General features: G+C 32.4%; 1 protein-coding gene across 1 annotated transcript; it reads right to left on the bottom strand.

Moving 5' to 3' along the window:
* Positions 1-3,224: 3,224 nt before the first annotated feature.
* On the bottom strand, positions 3,225-20,283 carry LOC148629522 (uncharacterized). The gene is made up of 4 exons (XM_088552953.1): positions 20,173-20,283; positions 10,670-11,138; positions 9,024-9,113; positions 3,225-5,655 (listed from the first exon to the last, which is right to left on the bottom strand). Exons 2-4 carry the CDS (start codon positions 11,120-11,122, stop codon positions 5,284-5,286), a joined length of 915 nt encoding a protein of 304 aa, XP_088409079.1. The 5' UTR covers positions 11,123-11,138; positions 20,173-20,283; the 3' UTR covers positions 3,225-5,283.
* Between the last annotated feature and the right edge of the window lie 597 nt (positions 20,284-20,880).

The following is a 20,880-nucleotide window of genomic DNA, read 5'->3' as shown; positions in this document are numbered from 1 at the left end:
CCTGTCAGTCCAGTAGTTTCAGAGGAGAAGATTTTTTTTTAATTTGTCCACGACGACTACAATGGACGCCAAGTGATGGCATAAGCTCACTTGGCCTTTGGCCAGGTGAGCTACAAAATACAAACCATAAAAATAATCCTGAATATGCTTAATTACCTGGTAAAGTTTTATCATACGGCCAAAATGTATTTGAAATCATCTTGTTTATGAGAAAAAAAACTTGTATGAATATTGAGGCAAATAAAACATAACACTGTATTCAATATATGGTTTATTTTTATTCAGTAATGAAAAACAAATAACTGAAAGTGCATATTACACTAATTGGGGATAAATTTAATCTGTTATTCTCAACAGAACAGCACTTTCAGTGGAGAAACATACAATCTGAGGTTATATTATAATCTGGTAACAGTCACAACAAACAAACTGTATCATTCAAACTCAGACAGAATATCATATCACACAAGTTTGGAATCACTACTATCACAGAACCAAAAACTGCCCACAAAACATACATTTAATTATCTTTCTCATACATTGATAGTCCCTTAGATACACATTCTGTTAATGGAATCATTGGTTACAAATTCACGAAAATAATTGGTTAATTAAAAACTGACCAATTGATAATTTCATTAACATCCTCAACAGTAAATATATTGTGTATTACAACATATCACACATGGAGATAATAGTAACACATTCTTGTACACATCAAGGATGACATATGTAACACACGAATCCTCTTCAAAACATATCATACAAAAATAATCTTGCATAATGTCATACAGAATTTTCATACACAATGCCACAAAGAATGTCATGGACGCACACACACAAACACACATACATCATTTGATCACTGAGGGTGCTTTCAATATCATTTCAACATTCATGTCTCTTCCATCTACTCTTGGATGAGAATATTATTGTAGGATTTTCAAAATAAATTCTTTTTAATAGGAGATGAATTTGATTCGAGGATCTTACACTGATAGCAGAGAACAGATATACAACAAGCACTTTAAATATAGCAATAAATTAAATAAACCTAATAGTTGGCACAATGCTACAAGGAAGCTAATACACATATTACAAATAGCAAAGACCATTAATAATATGAAAAACTCATTTCTAATAATGCCTTCAACTAAAATACATTAATTCACATTATGAAAGTCTCAAAAAGATTAATTTAACAAAAAAACTGAAATTTGAGTTGATTAAAAATTCAATTCTAACAATTTCATAAAGAACAGATACATCCTGTCCATGTATGACAGTATAATACCAGTATGAACATTTTCTATTTTGATAATTCAATATCATAAAAAATTGTAATGAAAAACAAAGGTCTAGACCAACCATATCATTGAGGTATTTCTGACAAAGTGAAAAATTGAAAGCTTTCAAGATATTATACAATATAAACTGAAATCTCTTACTTTCTGTATATTATGCACATTAATCAACATTAATCATATAAAAAATGAGTAACTGTCAAATGGCAGGAAAATAAAGAAAATAATTCTATAAGAATTAAAGGTAACAAGGTCTATATCAAACTATGATCTGACTTAATCCTTTCAAAAATTAAAAATTATGATAAATTCTTTTGAGATCCAAACCAATGACACAGTCAGGAATGGGCTACAGTTACTGATCAGATAAGAACAGGTTTGTAAATGTCTAAAATATAAACCAACAATTTCTACCTACACAATATGTAGAACTTGTCAGCAACATTATCGTTTTTCCACTGTTCTAACCGATATTTTCTATCTCAGGATACTGCCATGAAACTAAAATATATCGCTAATTTCCAATGTGATGTTACGTCAAACCTATTGTAATGTCACTGATAAACAGAATAACATCAGTTTTGAAGTCTTGAAAGAACAACATATCTTGACCTAACAGGCTTACTGTGATATTTGTTTTGTTTTCACATCATAACTGCTGTTATTCTGTGTATATTATTTAAGAAACAGTTCTCTTGTTGAGTCTTTGACAGCCAATGCAACTTACTGTAGGAAACATTTAGACAGTGTTGAGTAACAGATGGAAAGACAAATGATAATTAATACTTTCATGTTTCTGGCAAAACCAATTTAAAGAGAAAATTCAACATTCTCTGCCATGAGAGCATTAGACGTTATGAGAATGAGATAGACTTACAGGAAAAACAAATTACAACAGCTACTAATATGTAAAGCCAGGAATCAAACACTAAAAACTTATATAGTTGAAACAGCATCAATAAAACAAACAAAATGGCTAAACATTTAGTACAATATACTAGCTCATATATGCATTTGAAGTTACTAGCCACAACAGTATTTCTCAGGCACCAACTAAACCGATGTCACTAAACCACTCAAAATTAAATGATGCTCATGTGTAGCAATACTGCAACATCCTGTCAAAATGTCAATAGGCATTTTAGTGGCAATAAAACCTTTATTACAGTCACATTCCTAAAAATATATTAAGGGGCAAATCCAGAAGTTTATAAAAGGAGATGGAGTATCCCAGGCTATCATTTGCTCATTTTATCATTTTAACCCAGAATGAGCACATAATTAACAAAAATTTCCAACCAAACGTTGATGTCAATCCCCAAAACTGCCTTCCCACACCTGGATCTGCCACTAAATTTATGGAACATCATGAAACTTGAAATGTTGCATGCACCAGCAATTCCCTAAACAATATCATATATAGAGCTTAAATATTTTGATGATTTTTTGTTACTTTAATATGATTTAACAGAACTTCATGTTTACATAGTTAATGAAAGAAAGAAGTTATGTGCTTCTGAAAACACTTTGAATATAATGTAAAAGTTAGATTATATGCTTTCCCTTTGGCTATAATTATGCTTTTTAATGAGTACATTTCAGTTTTAAAATTATGTGACATTTCTTAAAAGAATCATATTATGACAACTTAAATTTTCATAAAATGTTTGATTATGCTGCAAAGCTTGTCTTCCTGTCAGACTTACATCAGACAGTAACACCTCTGTTATAACATTTAGAAGACATTTTATAAGTGATAGAAATGAAATTGTTGTTATATAAGATAAATCTATGGCATTTAATGGATTTGTAATAACGACCCATTAACCTGTCCAAGAGTAGATATTTCTATTCTGGGGACGCTAAAAATTGAAAAAGGATTTAAATGAATATATAATAAAACCACACCAGGGCTGGCTATTTTCTTTTTTTTTTTAACAAATTCAAATTAGGATTTTTAAAAATACTGCTTGATTATTGCTTTAACATGAAAAAATCTTCATACCTGATTTTCATAAATCTTTAATGAGACTGCCCACCCCTTTAAATGATACATGCAAACAGTATGACAACTATTTCAGAGCATTGAATGGTCATAAGCCCACATGTATTAATATTTTATCTTAACCAAGTGTTTTCAACTTATCATTTCCTTTATTTACTAATTTTTCAGAACAAGATGAAGGACCATTTCAAACAATCAAAATGTTCGTGATATATTTAAGTACTTTTCCATCTAAGAATAAGGCAAAATGTGTAAAAGAAGTTGATATGCACCATGAAAAAATGCCAGGGAAATCTTCCTACACTTTTTCCTTATATAAGCAGTCAAAACATATCTAGGTCACAGGTGCTTTAGAATAAATTTAAATAGCTTTTCAGCTGTTATCTTGATATATTGAATATATCTGAGGCAAAAAAGACCAAGTTGAGAATTATGAAGTGACATCCATTGCCTGATTCGTACACAAAATGGTACTTATAGAGTACCTTTGAGATGGTTGTATAATTACTTGGAAACCTTTAAAAGATCACAATGTTAAGAATCTAATTTTATAGAACAGACTACTTAATTTTTTTTCATAACATCAGTATGATCTTGCACTTCTAAATTTAGAAGCAATAAAACATTTATTAATTTATTTCATGTTATAAGGCAAAAAGTAACATAGAAAAGTCTTAACAATACAGTTACAAGTCTAACTAAAACTGATATTGTAAGAAGCTTCATAAAAGGATACCCCTGCTTCTATGTACAATGCTAAAACTAAAAAAAAATCAAATATATATACCCCTTAACTTTGTTTGCAAGCGCCATTAAAAGTACCTATTATACTTCTTTGTATATAAATACTGCAGCAGTCTACATGTATAGACACCTACCTTTCAAGAAACAAAACCTAAACCTAAGTATGTACATTAGCACTGATTACTGTGTATCACATTAGTGCAAAAAAATGCCCTATTTAAAATGAAGCCTGGTAACAGGAACAAATTAATCAAGTCAATACCTTTTAACATTAACACCTTAATAAACATACAGAAAAACGAAAGTTAAAATAACAGTTGCAACCATAAAACAAAGCAGTAATCATTGCCCTGATTGGCTGTCATATTCTTTACAATATTGAAGATTAGTATAGCTTTAAATTCATATGCAAACATAATGTAATTAAGACCAAACCTCAAATTTTTAAAAATGAAAAAAAGAAAATAGAAACATGTATGTACAAAGGTTTACACTGTTGTATTTACACTGTATTATGCCTATGACTAAAGAGTATGTGGTACCAATTACGGGTATAATTATAAAACATTTATGGACCAGGACTTAGTTGTATAAACATTGGTAGAGTATGTCGCACCAATTACCGGTATAATTATATAACATTTATGGACCAGGACTTGGTTGTACAAATATTGGTTATATAACATTTATGGACCAGGACTTGGTTGTACAAACATTGGTTATATAACATTTATGGACAAGGACTTAGTTGTACAAACATTGGTGAAGTTTTACAGTTTTTGCTATTTCTTAGTGTACCATATTGACATTAAATGAGACTTAACTGACAGCTATAAGTCTACTCATAAAACAGACTGATCACTTCCCAAATATTTTGTTCTAAAATTCTGTAAAATAAAATCTCAAAAAAAATGTATGTATGACCAAACAGACCTTGTTTTTGCTTTTCTCTAAATCACATTTAAACATCAGCTGCTAGTGTTGACATTAAGTTCTTACCATTCAGTTTTTTTGTCACTTGATATATTTGTAAAGAGAGGGTGAAAGGTTCAAACAACCTTGTCATCAACTTAAGCAGTGTATTAAACAACAATAACTTTCTTTCCTGTTGGACTTGTAAATACAAGCCATTCATAAAATCTTGCAGATTTTGCAGGTCTTTCTAGACCTAAAGGTCCAATTAGAGGACTTGGTATAATTGAAAAAAGAGATATAAATTGACACTGCGAATCAGACATACTGAGCTCTAAGAGGTCTATTCATTTCAGGATCTTTGTTTCTGTCATAAGCATCTACAGCCCACTCAGTATTGTGCATAATGAACCGCATACAAAGTTTATACACAGTATGTTTAGCTTTGATTTCTACAGTCATTGCAATGAAGAAGGCTACAAAGAACGCCACTCCACAACCTAGGGTTATAATCTCTTCTGTCGTCAGCTCTACCTTGTTCTTGGGGAACTTAGTTATTTGTCCTTTATCAGATAAGAAGCACAGTATGGTAGCTACGGCACAGCCAATCATTACCACTAGGTTCAGCAGAAAAATGATGTGAAGACACTTATCTCTGTTGTTTACCCTTGGGAACCTCCAATTCTTAAACTGTAAAAAATAAAAGTTGAATTGGCCTCTATCATTCACATTTTTTTGTACATGGTGAACACTAGAAAATGTCACTTTTTACATGAGTAAATGACAAACTGATTAAGTTGATCAACACTAAATGGTTTCGACATTGTTTCTCTGTTTACTACCTACATGCTCTAAAATAAAGTAATAATGATGCCAATGGAAAATTTATATAAACATGCTGTTATTCAATAACTTCTTAATAATGTCAGAATGATACTGACCTTTTAAGTACCATACTTTTAAACAAGAGCCAACATAGACACATGATATTAAGAACTACCCTAGCTTTGTTCAAGAACGGATTCATCCAAAATATCCTGCATTTCAAATTTTGTGAAAAAGGATGAAAAAGGAATAAAGACCATCAATTCTGGATATCATATGCAATAGCATTCATAATCAATTTAATTCTAATGAGACTTTAAATAAGGGATTCTTCTTTGGTATTCATTCAAATCAATTGATGGAATAACCTGACATGAGGTCACTACATGTACATGTACCAGGTATACAGATGTATATGTACAATGTACCTCTAACTCGAGTAGTGGGATATAAACAATATCTAGGTCATTTAGATTCTATACCTACTTATAAAAATACAGATTAAACTTAAGTAAAAACTGATTCAATTCACTAACACAAGTACATGGAAAAAAGGGGGAAAATGTGTTTATAGTAAATCCATGTCTATGAACATGTAGGCATGTCAACTATAAAAGAAAACTATCATTAAAATCTGACTTGCTCCACTTATGGTACTCCAACAACAAAAACAGGTCACACTGAACTCTATTTGAAGTTAAATCAATTATATAAATGTCATAACAGTATTTCAATGTCTAAAATAGGTCAGATGTTGACGCCACTAGAAACAGACAAAATGTGCGAATAGATTTAATTCACTGGTAACATGGGTTGTAAGAATATTACAAATTTTATCCAAAGACCACTTTATGAACTCTTTTTTTTTTTTGACAAAGGAAAAGATTTTGATCAGATCACAGAGGCCCTTTTCCAGTCCTTATTCCTAAATAAGCATAACTCCCAAAATCAACCCCAGCCTTCCTATGGGGGTATATGGCATCTTTGGTACAATATCAAAGTAATTTATTCACTTTTACACTGGTTATTATGGTGTATCTGTAAATCAGAAATTCACAATTAGTCAAGTCGTCGTTTGGACATCATAAAAATGCTTGCTTTTGGTTCCGTTTAGGCCCCTACTTCAAAATTGTTCAAGCCCCAATCCCAAAAATTGACCCCTGCTTTTCTTTTGTGCTACATGTATGACACCTTATGGTACAACTTCAAAGAGTTCCATTCACATTTACTCAAGTTATTGTCCAGACATCATGAAAATGCTTGTTTCTGGTCCCTTTTCAGGTCACAACCCCCAAAATCAATCCTAGGTCTCGCATTATGGAATGGCACATTGTGCTAATTAATTTCATTCTGATCTATACACATACTCAAGTTAATGTCCAAATATGAAGTGTCTGTGGATGACGACGACAGCATGATACCATTATACGACCGCAGTTTATTTGTGGTCATATAAAAAGAATCATACTGTATCATATTTGCAAAATTCCTCAATTCAAAATCAATCATGATAAAATTATATGATCAATCAAAGCATTTTTAAAAACTTTATTATAGACCTGTCATCATATCTTCACATACTAAAAGTAAAATGACTTAAATTCTTACAAAGAAGCTCATAAAACTTGAATAACATGTACTGATAGACAGACATACACGTATATGGTATAAATACCAGTAGGTAAAAGTACATGTACCTGTATACTAAAACCAATTATTTAATGGTTAACCCAATGAGAGGAAATAAAATAAAACAATGACTTTTTTAGTTAAGATTATTCTGTGACTTTTCAATTTCAAAGGTTACATTTAAACAGAAATTTATGTTTCATTTTGAAGATTCCTACACCATCACATCAAAGCAACAGTTGGATGCCTAACATGTACATGTATCTAATTGTATGACACTACTGCATCCACATCTGAAAGTTCTGGATAAGTTTTAAAAAAACTTTAACTGAATATAAATATATATCTTAATATGAAGAGGGAGTACTTTGCCCTATACAAATTACCTTAAAGAATGTACCATAACTTAATTTTTACGATAATCAATCAAATAATTAAAACAAGTACCAGTAAAATGAACTTAGAAACTGCAAAAACAAGCTTACAAGACAGACATAACAATCTATTGTTTTATTCACCTGAATATAGCTGAAATATTGCTCCTCGAGCGTTAGACCCCAACAATCAATCAAGTTTCATCTTAGGAAAAAATAGTTTGATATAGTTTTGAACATTGAAGCCAATGAACTGTTCAAACCACCAATTCAAAAACACAGATGTACAGACATATATGAACAAAAACCTTCAACTCCTGTCTAGGTTTTACCCCCCCCTTTAAAAAAAAAACAAAAACAAAAACAAAACAAACAAAACATATCAGTCAATTAAATAAGATCCAATGTATAAACCTGTCTGAATTTTTTATATACCACTGGTTACCAGTGACTGGTATTTACTAAAGAAAGTTGTATTGAGCAAAGCAGTGCTATAATAAATATGCTTACAAAACAATTATAGTTTATTACTACTTTACCTGATCATATTTAGTGGGAAGGTGATAGCCAGTTGTCAGACCACACCAAAAGAAAAATCAAGACTTAAAGTGTTAATTTGTGTTGGTTTAATAAGAAAATGTCTCTAAAATAACAGTGGAAACCTACATCTTTATATTTAATAAAATGTAGCAGACATCTCACACAACACCTGACATTTTCTTATAGACAGTCTTTCCTTTAATAATACTTGGTTTAGTGTGTGATATATGTACCTACAGACACAAGTAGTTCAAAAACATTTTAACCAATCTGATAACTGTGATGAATTCTTACAAAACCTACTGGTACACTTTATTGGACTTGGCTAGACAAAAATCAGTGTTGTTTTTACTGAACTTTGGTTAAACACAGAGTATGCATCGTTTGTATCAGTTCACACTGAAATTGCCAGGTCAGACCTTAATGCAAGAGAATTAGTTCACTTGGACAGTGAAACTAGGTTTCCATTTTCCTGTCACCCCGGGCAAGCGCAAAGTTATCTATTATGTTACTCTTGAAAGGATTTGTTAAGTTAGAAAACACACTTAATTGTGGGCAAGTTGATTTTTTTTAAGTGGAACCCAAAAAAGTCAAAATCTTAGAACACTGCTTGAAGTGTATTGTACTCGCCTTCAACCTCTAGCATCTATGGAATTGGTAGTGATAAAGCTTGAAGGGTAGTATACTTGCCTTAAACCTTTTGTGTCTATGGAATTGATAGTGGCAAAGCTCACATCTAGGTTGTTTCTTTGTTTTCCTTGTGGAGATTTCTATCCATCTCTACAAATGCATAAAGAATATACACTAACATCCTTTTTTGTGTAAAACTGAACAAGATTGCTACATTTGGCCATTTGTCCCCTACCATAGCAAAATTTGTACATACATTAGTGATACACAATCATTATTGTATTGTGGAGGTACAATTTAACACTTATAAAACATATATACTTAAAACCATAATGATAACAACACCAATGTCAAAACTCCATATCAAAAACTGTTCAAATAAAGTTTTCAACCAACATCCAAAGTTTTCGACAATTTGTCAAATCAAAATAGCAGTGTGATACGATCCACTACATATGGTACAAAAATGAATGTAAGGATCCTACAAAAAGAATAGAATCCATTAAGTGGTTTCAGAGGTGGTGTGCCCACAAGATAATTGTAAGGACAGACACACAGACAGATACAGAGCATTACTACTCCCTTCTGCTGTGTTTTCGCAGGGGACAAAAACTTGAACAAAATCCATCCAGTGTTTTTAGGAGTTGTGTCTTCAAAGTTTCATTTTACAGTTCAATGCAGGAAATGATCCAAGCCCCATCACTCCCATAAAATTTGTCAAATCAAAATGGTGGTGTAGTATGATCAACTAAATATTGTGCCTTACAATCCTACAAAATTTGAACAAAATGAATCCTGTGGTGTCCAAGGTATTAAGTCCACAATGTGTTCAGTGTTCAATGCATAGAAAATCTAAGTCCATTAACTTCCATAAAATATGATGAATCAAAATAACAGTGCAGTATGTCCAACTGGGTATTGTGTTTAACAATAATACAAAACCTTTTTCAGACAAAATTTTTTCTTATGACAATGTACAATAAGATGCTCTACAGGAGAAATACTTCCCTATTACATTTATGGAAACCTTAAAATAATTAACAGATGCTTTTACTTAGAGACAATAAAGACATAACAGCACTTTAACATGGTATCAGATTTTTTGATTTGCACACTTGTTATAATTAACACTTACATTACATTCTAAAGTTTTCATTATTTTAAATAATTTTTTTTATAATAGTATTCAATTAAAATAATGCCATGACATCAGATTACATCAAAACCACTACAAATGTGTCTACAGTAGTAACAAAAATAGACAAGTTACGGTAAATCATTACATACATGTATACAGCTTCTTACAATGTAACAAATGGATTATTGAATTTCTCCAAAATTTTATATGAGAAACCTAATATTCAACCAGTTACAATTTAAGCCATTCTTGCTCTGAAGTTTAAAATCTTCCAACCTTTGTGTGTAAATTCGTAAACAACTTGTTTTGATGACATTACAATGGAATTCCAACCAATCATCTGCCGAAAACCAAAATATCTGTTGAAAGGAGAAAATTTCTTCTAACACTAGTTAGATGTAAAAATTGACTATTGAGCAGAAGTTAGACAAACACTTCCCTTTCTAAACAAATGCAAAACCAAATCAGATTAGAGCACACCAGATACATTGTACATGTACATGTGGTAGCTAAAAGTTTTGAATCATTAATACTGGTAGTGTAATGCATGTTTTTATAATTAACTTACCTTTAAGCACGAGAAATGTATAAACCCTAATGTCCCTGAACACCGGCATGGTGTAAACAAAGGATCCTGTGCATCACCGGGCATCTGACATATTCTACATATAGGTAGTAAGTCTGTTCCTGTAGTAATAGAACTTTCTCTTGATGTAAACTTCTTCTGTAACCTTGGTGTTACATTTGCACTACCAATTGTATGTATACTGGCTACTGTTAGATTGGAGCTAACAGCCTGAGCAAGACTGGAACTTGCTCCAATAGTAGGGTTGGAACTTCCAGCCTTGACTAAACTAGTGCTTGCTGCTAGTGAAGGACTTGAGCTGACTGCTTTTGCAAGACTAGTTTTTGCTGAAAGGGCAGGGTTGGAGCTACATGCCTGAGCAAGGCTTGAATTTGCACTTTGAACAGGCTTAGGTCTACCTGCCTGGGAGAAGTTCGGGTCTACACCTTCTGCCATAGTGCTTCATCTAAACCTAGAAGACAAAAGACATCAATTATGCATGTAAATGGTCACTAATACCAGTAAATACTGTTTCATGTGTATAGCCTGAATACAAATGTTAACGAACCTGAATGACTGAGGGGCAGAGTTTATCTGATATATTTACAAATGTATACTTACATTCCAAGTGTGAAATTCTTGTACATGTTTGTCCTGAATGAAATCTCTGTATACAAACCCTGAGGCAAGGTCATAAGGAATGGATAAATAAAATTCAATAATACGGAACTCACTGTTGTAAAAAACTTGAAAGAAAATCTCATCTCAAAATGGTACTAACAGGGCCGCATAAACAATAGACCCTTTTGCGTTGAGTTGATAAGCATGCTCAATATACATGTACACTTCACAAGGTAGGATATGGGTAGAACTAAAAAAAATTTTCTCCCAGAAGTGTATATTGAGCATGTTCCATGCATGTTCATAGAGATTGATTGATTGTTGTGGTTTAACGTCCGAGCAGCAATATTTCTGCTATATTCAGACGATGAAAATGAAATGGATGACAAAATGAACATGAAATGAATAAAAGGGATGGGACACAAGGATAATAGGGTCGGAAAATTTTGATTGCCACTAGAAAAAGGGAGGGATGGGTAAGGTCGGGCAATTTAGCCTACTGTGGCGGAGCGCAAATGTTCCTACTCCTATCGAATACCAAAGCAGGGTTCTTAATGTGGAAGGAACGTGACATCTTTCCCAACACGGTGCACCATTATGGTTTGCGGTCAGGTTTTGCTTATAATAGCCTGACAACCCCAGCATGTAATATGCCAGGGGTATCCCATTCCACCACCTGGGACTCACATCCCAGTTGCTCTGTGGGCAGAGTGCCTAGCTCCCAGCTAGGTTTCTGAGCACTATTTAGTAGCCTTTTACGACAAGCTTAGCACTGCTGCTGGCCTATTCTTTTAACACCCGGACCTGCCCAGGGCCATGTTCATAGAGTATCCCACAGTTGGCACAAAAGGATCTCTTGTCGGGTAATTGAAATATTGTCTTTTATCTATGATGAACAATTAACATACTGTTTCAGATTAGTGAAATAAAGCCCACAGCCCCTTTCCCCGCATAAATACAGGAAGACTCAAAAAAAAGAAATAAATAAATAAATAAACAAGAGGCTCCAAGGAGCCTGAATCCTTGCTCTGGTTCAATTTTTTCCTTTCAAGGGCAATAACTATAACAAGAAGTTGATGGCCAATTTCATCTCAAAAGACGACTTACATTTGTAGGTAGGACATTACGGCATATCATAAGAATCATTTCATCAATTCCAAGTTTCTTTCTATCTATTATAATTTTCAAGACATCATCTGAAAACTGCTAAAAACATAATTCTTCACTTTTCAAGAGCAATAACACTAACAAAGAGTCATTGGACATCTTATAAGGATCATTTTGGCACTTAAAAGAATTAGACTAACCCTAACAGTTTTGGAGATAAATAAGAAGACTTTTGTCTAACCCTTATGTTCTATTTTAGTAATGCAGGAAGTTCTTAGCAAATACCCTACGAAACACCCATGCCAAGTTTACATTTAAATGGTCAAGTAGTGTCAGAGTAGATTTTTGAAAGAAATAACATTAAAAATAGCGAAAAAAATGTTGAAAAAAGGCAATAACTTCAACATGGCTTAACAGATAACGAAAATTTGACCACAGCCAAATCGCATCATGCTGAACACTTCTGTACATATGGATATCAGAATTTGGCTAAACATAATGACTTTTGAGATATATGTGAAAAACATCTGTCTGACCCCTATGTTCTATTTTTAGCAATGGCAGCCATGCTTTTTCAATGGATAAAACATCCCCACATCAGTTCTTAGTCCAGTAGTTTCAGAGGAGAAGAGTTTAGAAAAATTGTTAACAACGATGATGATGGATGCCAAGTGATGGCAATAGCTTACATTGCCTATGGACAGCTGAGCTAAAAAGTGGTTTCCTACATAAACATGTAGAATCATATTGTACAAAATCATTCATATACTGATAAAAAGTCAAATATAAACTTATCAATGCATTTTAGACTGTTACAAAAATGTTTCACTATGTCAGGCAAAACACACATATTAAACTCTTGATACAGGTGCCTTACCCTGAACAGTCAAGATGAGTATGATCACTCATTAAGCTTAATACCAGTGTCTTAACTTGAACAGTCCAGACGAATATGATCACTCATTAAGCTTAATACAGGTGTCTCAATCTGAACAGTCAAGACGAGTATAAATAATATATTAAGCGTGATCTTCATGATATGCATCTTAGATTAATTTAGTAAGCTTTTGAAATTAAGACGACAACAGACATGAAGACAAGTATTCAGATTACATTGCTTATATTGCAATAAGAACACCTCTTAGCACTTGGCCTTATGCATATCCACAGAAAGAAGTATACAGATATATACACTTACGTACCTTTGCATCATTTAAGAACAGGAAAATGTACATGTAATTTTGTTCTGAATTCAAACAAACGAAAATAAACTAAACTAACATTTCATACAGTTTTCAAAATAACTGTCCCCATATGTCAGGCTTTGGAGGGGCATAGAAATTGTCTCATCTGCATATCCAACAATGTGTCCATCTTTCCATCACACTTTTTTGTGAACATAATCCTCTAAAATTGCTGAACGGTTTTGGTTCGAATTTTGTAGGGTTGTTAGATATGATATATATGTGGTTGATCAAATCGAATGGCATTATATTTCGAAAAATATGGTTGGAGTTATGAAACTTAATTTTTTTATGATGGTGGGGAGACAATCTGCTATGTGTAGTAATCTTGTTACATGTATATGTATTTTCTGCCAGATTTCTGTACAATTTAAAAAAAAAAATAGAGATAACCTGCCCTATGGTATAAAGACTGCCCTTGCCATTCATTGTAGACCACTGGTGAGTCGCCTTGGGTCATGACTCATTTTTTTATTGCATTGTCTCTTTGATATACACAAAATGTATTCTCCAAATCCACTTTGAATGCTTTATTCAGTATGTTGATTTAAGATCAGTCAGCCCAAATAAAAATGACAGTAAATCCAAACAAGAGACTACAGCCATAACTTCTGCTAGGAAACAGATGCAAATTCAAGATTGTGTAGCACTCAACAAACAAGGTCAACCATCACAATCCTGACTGGGTACAGGCTCTTGCGAGGAAACATGTTTTACGGGTCCAAAGTGAATTCAGGGTCAAGAGTCAAAATATTGATACCTTTTGTAGGTAAACCAATACTAGTATTCATTAATGAAAAATAAAAATGTTAGCTAATTTTAAAGTTTCTGACAGCTGTCCAATTCCTTAGAAGCCAAGGGCTAAAAAAAGTTCCCAGAATCCTAGCTGTGAGTACATCTTTTTTCTTGTCTACGACACTGGTATATGTGTTCAAACAGACAAAAAGGAATATAATACACATGTAAAAAGATGGCTCTTGTTTTCTATGATGTTGTACAGCTGTAGATGATAAATTCATCTGGACCATGAACACTTCCGCATTCAGCTTTCCAAATTAATACTGTTTGTATATCTGATGTACATGTATTGAACAGAAAAGTAATACTGCAGTATTATAGCACAGTCCTACATTTACATTAAATTCTAAAAATATATTTTAGGAACACAGCAACAATTCTTTCTACCAGGAATTTGATACATTCATATCATACATTTTATGTACCTGTACAACTACCAAAATATGTACATGTACATGTATGATACAGTATCCAAAGTAAAATTTCAAACAAACAGTACAAGTTTACTGTCTATCATATATATATATACATGTATATGTAACAATGATTAAACACATCTACATATACATGTACATAAACTTTTGCAAGAAGCAATTAAGATAAATATCTTCATAAAATAAATATATCTTACAGAAAAAAGAATTAAATCCAATGCTTTAAACAAACAAGGTTAAAATAACTCTATGTACAAATGTACAATGCACCTAACAGTGAAAGTAAAATGTATGTGTCAGTGACACAAGATAAAGGCCAAAGACTTGTATCAATACAGGATTATAATAAGGTCAATGACCCTTTTGTCCAGCTATATATAGATTTATACAAAGCATCAGCCAAAAACGGTACAAAAATCAATCTGAATCTCATTTACTTTTCAATAAATGTATCAAAACTATAAAATATGAAATGAACTATATAGCTTTTTATTCAACTGTTAGAACTACATTTTTGTATTTTATAAAAAATTGAAAGGTGTACATGACAGAAATAAATTGTAGCTGTCAGGTACAACACAATTACTCTAGAAATAAACAAAAGTTCTAGGATCTCTTCAATATTTTGAGATCAACTCTAGTTCAGGAATAAAAAATTTTTACATGAATTTTTAATTTTCACAAGTGTTAATTCTTAATTGGTAGGTAGTGAAACCTAAATGTACCCATGTTTATATTGTATGCAGTACATTTGACTTTTGAAGAGAATTGAAGTTTTCATCAATACTGTACTTATTTTTGACAGTTATGGGTATTGGACTGTAATACCAGGTAAAACAATACAACAGCAGTTACGTGTACAAGTATGTAAGAGGCAAGCCATTACAGGGTTAAAATGGACAAGCCCAATAGAAGATTTCTTACAGGACTGAATGTGTACATTTGAACTTACGAAAGGCAACTTAAATATTTTACAACTCAATTTATAATACATGTATTTAGTAATATTGAGTCTTAGTTGCTCATTTACTTTTATTACTTTGTATGTATTATTTTGATTATTCTATGTTCTTTGTGGTGTGTGTCTGTTTTCCATGTCTGGTCTCCGTCCCTGGATAATATTCTATTGATTTCTGCTAGTATCTATTCTATGATAACAGTGATTTTTTTGTAATTATTCAGAAACCAGTTAAAACAACAAGTCTGATAAGAATTTGATTCCATTGAGAACTTCTGCCTAGTACACTACCATCACCCGAAATTTTAATGTCTCCACTTTTTCACAGTGGAGTCACCATTTTCCTCCACTGAATTAAAAACTGAGATAAGATTGCTTCAACTTTTGAAACTAAGTTAATTAACTTTACTGGTACATGTATAATGATGTCATAACTACATGCTTGTCATAGCAAGAAGTTTAAGGTACTGCACTTTACAGAACTGTATGCTACATGTATTTGTACAATACCACTTGTTCATAATGAGCTAATATTTGTGGTGAAAAATAAATTATAATAGTCTGTTGTACTTTTGAGCTACAATAAAGGTGCTTTGAACTTGAATATCTTAAATAAACATAAAGCTGAAATTTATATAAAGATCATGTAAGTCAGGTATTTGTTAAACCTAAAGAATAGTTACTGAATTTGAAAAATGTTCTTGAAAGAGTAATCAAGGGAACCAAGATTCTAGTGGAAAGCAAAAGAATGTAATCCAGGGACAAAGACCAGACATGGAAAACAGACTAATACAATAAAGAACATAAAGTAACTAAAATAATACATACAAAATAACAAAAGTAAATGAGCAACTCTGAACTCCACTAAATAACTGGGAGTATGGACCAGGTGCACTGGTAGGGTAAGTGTCGTCTGCTTTTCTAGAAACAAGCACCAAGCTGCTCATAAAAACATCTGTCATCATACACTGTAACAATCTTGTAACAATGTGGTGGCCATAAAACTTCTGTAGTGATGACTTCAATCTTGTAGCAACATAACCCTGTTCCAGAAGCCTAATTGTAAGAAGTCTAACGCAATACAAAAAGTCTGTGTAGTTTCGGCAAGCTCTGGCATAACATATGAGTTGTGATATGAAAACTCCATATGCAGGTACTGAAGGGATGTTGCCACAGATGAAAGGAAAGTTGACAATTCTGAATGAAAAGTCATCATGTTTGTTGTAAAGATTGGACAACAGTTTTCTTTTACCATCGATCTCTAATAGTAGGTCAAGATATGAAGCTGACTTCACAGTGTAGTATCTTTTATCGCAAGTTCTTTGGGGTAGATGTGATGTATCAAATCGAACAGAACTCAATGACTTGTCAAAATATTTTGTAATTATAAAAAATTTTCGTAAAAACACTTATCTGAAAAACTTAAAGCCACAAATTTATTTTCCTTATGTGACATTGAAGAAGAAGATTTAGAACATCTTTTGTATGATTTCAACATCACATATAACATTTGGTTGTCTTTTCAACAAATATGAGAAATTATGATGCTGACTTTACCTTAAGCAAAGTCAGATTCTATCAGGATTCACTAAGAAAAGTTTTTTTTTATAATGGCAAAACATTTCTTATATCAAGGTAAATTGAAAACACTATTCCAACATTTGTTGGTTTGAAATCAAGGATCCTATGAACTAATTATTGGAAATAAACAGAATACTACCAGAACTTATAATAAATTTTGGGCCCCTTTGCAAAACATATTTCTGAATTAATTTTGTTTACTTCTCTATTTACATGTAATCATAAATTCAATGATTATTTGTAATGTACAGAAATTTGTACATGTATATGCATTAAAAGTGCATGAAGGTGTGGTATTATAATATTTTTTTTCCTTTTTCCTTTCAATTACCAGTATTATTATTATCATTGTTAACTCAAATATGTAATGCATTGTGCAGTCTTGGATTGTAAATACATGTAGTTGTAACATGTCACCTCCCAACACCCCAATCAAGTGGTAGTTGCGGGAGGATTGCAAAATTCTAACTCTGAAAAATAAATAAAAGATAAAAAAGAGGTTGGACATGTTGTTGTGCTATGCATAACCCCACTCATACAAGAAGCTGACATTACTGAGCAACCAAAATTGCTTACAACATATGCCCTATCTATATGAAGCCACACACCAAATTTGAAATCAATCAATCCATTGGGAGCTGAAATATTTGCGATGAAAATCTGGACTGACAGACAGATGAACAAGGTGATTCCAATATAACATTCGTAGAGTGAGTGTATAATAACACTTGGACATTTTAATTATTTCCATACCAATGTAAATGTACTTCAAAGGAGAACCCAAGATCAGAAATACACATGTACAAAAATGCATGTTTAAGTTCACATGATGTACATGTACATGCACATATAGTAGACACAATGGCAGTTAAGATTTTACCTTTCTCAAATCCACTTATAAGAAACAGAAATACCACACAAGATCAGATATACACTAACTACAAAAGTGCTATGAACACATTGCACATACATTGTAGACATCATGATAACAGAGAACTATCTTGACATAAAATCAAAACAGAGAACTACAATGTACATGTAACTTGACATAAAATTAAAATTTGTATATACAAATGTAAAGAAATAAGTTTGAGCTGCAACTAATAGAGAGGCTGCACAGAACATTTTCACCAATGTATACAAATTCCTCAACATTTACAATGTAGAACATGTCCATGTACATTTTGTACTTCAAGTCTTGTACTTTTGTTAACATATTTATAACTTTGCAATCATTACATTAAGCTTGATATAAGTGTCTTAAAAAAAATAACAATTGAAAATTAGATATTTACATTGTACACATAAATATCACTTCCAATTTATTTTTCAAGTAACAGAATTATAATTTCACAGACAAAATATGAATTTTTTATCTGAATGAAACTACTTCATTATTCTGATCACATGTAAGGTAAAACAGGCACTAGCCTCAGTACCATTGCAGCTTTCATTGCCATTGGTATTATCTTTTATCATGGTTACGTTGGACATAAGCTAGATGCTGTGTCTGAATGTCAATTTACATTATCCAGGGTCTTCAATTGACATTTTTAAGGGACATATCAATTAAATTTTGCTTGCTTATAAAATAAGTTTTTGAAGTTCCAAAAGTCAAATTACCGATTTCCCCCACCAAAATTGTCTCTCGATGAATGGCATTTGTTTACGCCAGAAAATGTTGATAAAATACATTGTACATGACTCAAGTCCTTCAAACATACCACATGCTTTTTTTACAGCATTTTAGTACAATAATGCACCATTTTTATTGACAATGTAATAATGGCACTGGGCATGTGGTAATCCCAATTACTACGACATCACAAAGAACTCTCCTATATATCTACATGTGTACATGCACTGAAACATGCCGGCTCAAAATTGTACTGTCGGAAATCATGTGTTACAGAAATGACTGACAAGTTGTATACTGTTAGGAAATGATTGTTTGTAGTTTTTTACGCAAACAAACAGCATGTGTTATAGGGAGTCTCATGTGGTCCGTTTGATCAAGACATAAGCAATGTAACCACGTAACTGTGCATTGTCAACAAAGTCAAATGCTATTTGAGTACAAATACAACATGTAGCTCCATACCTAATTCATATCAATTACATCAGTACATGTAGAATGTATGTTAACATTGGTCCTTTAACCTTATTAGCCTTAACGACAAATTTGGTATTCAGATGAACTCTATATAGAACTGTTTGATATAGTGTGATTGCAGGTCTTGCAAATCAAATTACAGGTCTTTGGCTGTACACTTATATAGTTAAGTAGAAATGTCATCAGCAGAATTCGAACTAGATTCATAAAAAAATATTGAGATCCCAATGGAATTTGTAAAAAACAAAGTACTCAAAGCAAACAAAATATCCTACAAAAGCTGAATCCAACAAACGAGAGTTCTACTAAATGCAATACAACCTTGGAATAAAGCCCTAGTGATATAGGGGTATTGAAGTTGATAAAACACTAATTCTATTATATACAATACAGGTTGAGCAATGATGCAATTAGAGAAAAATTAACAAATGCAATTAGATGAATTCTGTATAGTTGAAAACCGGCCATTCCATGAACTAAGTGGTGTTGTGAGACGATTTGTTGACGGGTGAAGGCGATCAGCTGATCGAATCCCACCCAAACGACAGAATTGAGCATCATGATCCATGCTTAGTCCGTTTGCAATACAGTTTCTGTAAATGAGCATCACTGAAAGTATGTCCTATGCTACAATTTATCAGATAAATTACCTGATTTAACCCTTTCTAAGCCGACAACTTTGAATTTCTTCTATTTGGAAATTCCTAGCGAAGTTCTATTTTATTTTGGTCACGTGACGGAACAACCTATCTTAGCAAGTCGCAAAAAAGGAACCATCCCGAGCTCGCAACATATTTTTTGTACCATTGCTTATATTAGATCTATCAATCGTTCCTTTCCATTACTGCATTGAGCCTACATGCAGAGACTGAAAGTAACAATTGATAGGTCTTATTTTAATTAGATTGATTACTTTTGAACTCAATGACGCCAGATTCCTCTAAAAATAGGTTACAACAACCTGGGATACATAGACCTTTATTGCAAAAGCTAAGTACAAGTTATGGCAAATATCATTGAAATATATATAAGTTAGCAGTAACGACATAATAGTAATCGTATCATAGAAACAACATAATGCATATCATATATGCAGAGGACAAGCCCGTTAAATCATAAGATTCAGCGGACTATATATAGATTGTATATAGTCCCTGCAACAACTAATGTAGTTTTGAGTTAAATACGGGTAGTGGATAACGAATACGAACACTTCCGTTAGCTCTAAAACAATTACATCTAAATTAATTTAGGCACGTACAGTGTCCATAATTAAATAACACTATAACAATTAAGTTAAAAAAGATTGCACTTTCCGTAACCTTTCTTCTGAATGACTCCATTTGTCCATTCGAACA

This window comes from Perna viridis, chromosome 1 (genome assembly GCF_037379345.1).
Source record: "Perna viridis isolate PV_CMFRI_1.1 ecotype Kerala chromosome 1, ASM3737934v1, whole genome shotgun sequence".
In the NCBI taxonomy this organism is placed as follows: Eukaryota; Metazoa; Mollusca; class Bivalvia; order Mytilida; family Mytilidae; genus Perna; species Perna viridis.
The sequence above is the reverse complement of the archived record's forward strand: the minus strand, read 5'-3'. Positions and strand labels throughout refer to the sequence as shown.